At 37.4% G+C, this 3,083-nt stretch overlaps 1 protein-coding gene across 1 annotated transcript; it reads right to left on the reverse strand.

Annotated features, from left to right (window-relative positions):
* Positions 1–833: 833 nt before the first annotated feature.
* On the reverse strand, positions 834–2,840 carry LOC113495085 (protein ANTAGONIST OF LIKE HETEROCHROMATIN PROTEIN 1-like). The gene is made up of 2 exons (XM_026873680.1): positions 2,135–2,840; positions 834–1,295 (listed from the first exon to the last, which is right to left on the reverse strand). Exons 1-2 carry the CDS (start codon positions 2,438–2,440, stop codon positions 834–836), a joined length of 768 nt encoding a protein of 255 aa, XP_026729481.1. The 5' UTR covers positions 2,441–2,840.
* Between the last annotated feature and the right edge of the window lie 243 nt (positions 2,841–3,083).

The following is a 3,083-nucleotide window of genomic DNA, read 5'->3' on the forward strand; positions in this document are numbered from 1 at the left end:
TCTGTCCAATTCTATACGCCAGCATTTACTATGTCGCTAGATTGGAGTAATGAAAAAGTAATACAGTTCTTGGAGTTGTATGAAAGTGAACGAATAATATGGGATCCACGCGATAAAAATCATAAAATGAAGCATAAAGTACACGATGCGTGGAATCGCATCAGTACTCAAATGAACAATACTCCAATAGAAGAGCTAAAATCGAAGAAGAAATCACTTATGGCTACATTTCGACCACTCTTAAAGAAAAAGAAAGCGTCTATACGTTCCGGAGCAGGTGCTGATGATGTGTTTCAGCCAATATGGTTTCCTTTTGAAACTATGGAAAGATTTTTAGGCACACTGTATGACGTGGAAGAAACAATTAACACGGAACAAAGGGTAACTACCTACATTCAATAATTAAAACACTTTTTATAGTATTTTTTTTTATTAAAAGTATTATTACATTATTTTAATCAGATGATTATTACACCTTACTTAATACTACTATTTAGTTATTTTCTGTATTCAAATTATGAAAATAATGTGCAAATTCAGATCGAATTTCATAAATGTCTCTAGATGCGCGTCTTGGTACACGCGGTATTGGCCTAAGGGCTGAATTGTCTGGGTTGGGTTGATTTTGTCTCCAAGAGCCATCAATATTTACTCCGTCAGCTACGGAATCAAAAGTTCCTTGGGGAGCGTAAATGTTACTAGAGGTTCTACTGTTATTAAAAAATTATGTAATAAAATACAGGTCATTGTTATTGTTGGTACATTCTCTCTATCGATTTCGATTGGTTTTTTAAATATTCGAAAGACAGTTGTTAAAATACCGAAGACATTTTCTACAATGATACGAGAACTTGAAAGTTGTTATTAAAAGTGCGTTCCATTGTGTTAAAATGATGATCTCCAGGAAAGGGTTTCATTATATGTTTATGTATTGCAAAAGCTCCATCACAAAGAAATACATAAGGTACATCAATTTCTCTTCCGGGTAAGGGCGCGTCTGGTGGCAAATTTATAGTGCCTGTGTTAATTTTTTGCATGAGTAAACAGGTCTGAAAAATTCCTCCATCACTAATGCGCCCCTGACCACCAATATCAGCAAAAATAAAACGGTATTCACTGTCAACGAGAGCCATTAGTATGATGCTATATGTATGCTTATAGTTGTAATATTGTGAGCCACTGTGTGGTGGACATTTAATTACAATATGTTTCCCATCTATAGCTCCGACACATCGAGGAAATTTCCTCCTAAATCCCGCTTCTATAGATAACCATTCCGCTGGTGATTGTGGTAACTGAAACAGAAAAATATATTTATTAAAATTTTCAGAATTATCAAGCTGAGCATGAGGCACAATCTCCAGATGTCGAACCGCTACTTCAATCACCACTACCATACCAGCAAATCAGTTCGCCGTCACAGTCAGTTCCTTCGCCATCACAGGCAGACCCATCATCGACACCAGTATATAATAGGCCAAAAAAAGGCAAAAAAAGACCAATCCTTGACATAGATGAGGCTCAAAATAAAATATCTCAGACTTTAGACACTTTGAACCAAGTGTTAAAAGATAAAAATACTCATACAAGTGAAAAGAATGAAGACGAGTGTGATCTTTACGCGAAACTCTTAGCTAAAAGATTACGAAAATATCCCGAGTCAATGCGGGGAAGAATTATGTACCAAATAGATGGGTTATTTTTGCAAAATCCTTATCCAACCATCGACCATCAAGTTGATCGACCATCAAGTGTCTTCTCAAATCGTTCATCGGTAACGTCATCGCAATCACAGTATTCAGATTATCAAATCACATCAAACCCACCGATTCAACAATCTCAACTTGTTTATATTCAACCAACGGTACAGTCTGACACACCAGTAGAGATCAGAGAAATAAGCCAGGAAAATAATGACATTTCAGCTTCTCCACGCCAAATGATGCTACAAACTTCATCAACACAATATGTCTTGCCACCAAGAGTACTGTCCAGATTACCGGAAAGACGTGTTACACCTCAAAACCAAATGAATGTGATAGAAAGAGCCTACTGGGATGCTAGCCAGAATTGAATTATAATTATTTTATTTGAATATAATAAAACATAATTTTAAAATACTTTTATTACTCACCTTAATTTGGTCCTTGAGAACAGAGTTGATAGCTTGACATACTTCAGGAATAATTTGCGAAATGGCTGGTGTAGAAACCTTGAATAAGTAGTGGAGACTTTTATAACTATCCCCCGTTGCTAAATATCGTAATGTTAATGCCAAACGTATCTTTGCTGGTATGGGCATTCGCAGTCTGGTTTGCTGTTTTTCAATCATAGGTCCAATTTTTTGTAACAACAATTCAAAATCAGAAGATGACATTCTGCAAAAGTTAGAAAACTCGCCGCCATCTTCGGAAGTCAACTCCATAAAAAAAGTATTCATGCTGTTTCTGTAACAAAAACATAGGTAGGTAGGTAAGATTATTCATCATTCATATCGTCGAAGTGTTTGATGTACTTATAGGAAGTTATTGTGAGTACTTACGTCGTTCGATTTTGATGAATTTTTTTCATCCACCATCTTCTTTGGCGATAGCGTCTTTTTTTTAAATTTATTTTTAAAACGTTTACGTAATTCATAACACTAAGCAGACATACAGCTGTCGCCGCAACAATCTCAACGTCAGCCATGATTGCCAGTTGCCCGGTAAAAGAAGTATGAGGGTTCAGTGTAAACAGCATTCACTCGCGTCAACGCTGCCGCGGCAATATTTCCGGCAGCGCGAGTCGCAGGTGAAACGGCTGAGTGTAAACGAGGCTTTAGGAGTCGTGGCAGCAGCCGCCAGTTATGGCGATCGAGAGGGAATGTGACGTAGCCTCTCACATCTTGACGTTTAGGCACTAGGGTGGACCACTGTCGCCGCGTCCATGGACAATTAGTAAGTTGGCCATAGACGCGACGTTACAATAGAAACGAAACGAATTAATGTTTACAGCAGTGTTTGTACAAGAAAATCTTAGTTCGAGCCTAAACCAACACTTCATGTTTGTCTTTAATTTAAGAACCTGTAAACTTGAGGGTAGTT

Source organism: Trichoplusia ni, chromosome 6, assembly GCF_003590095.1.
Source record: "Trichoplusia ni isolate ovarian cell line Hi5 chromosome 6, tn1, whole genome shotgun sequence".
Taxonomy (NCBI): Eukaryota; Metazoa; Arthropoda; class Insecta; order Lepidoptera; family Noctuidae; genus Trichoplusia; species Trichoplusia ni.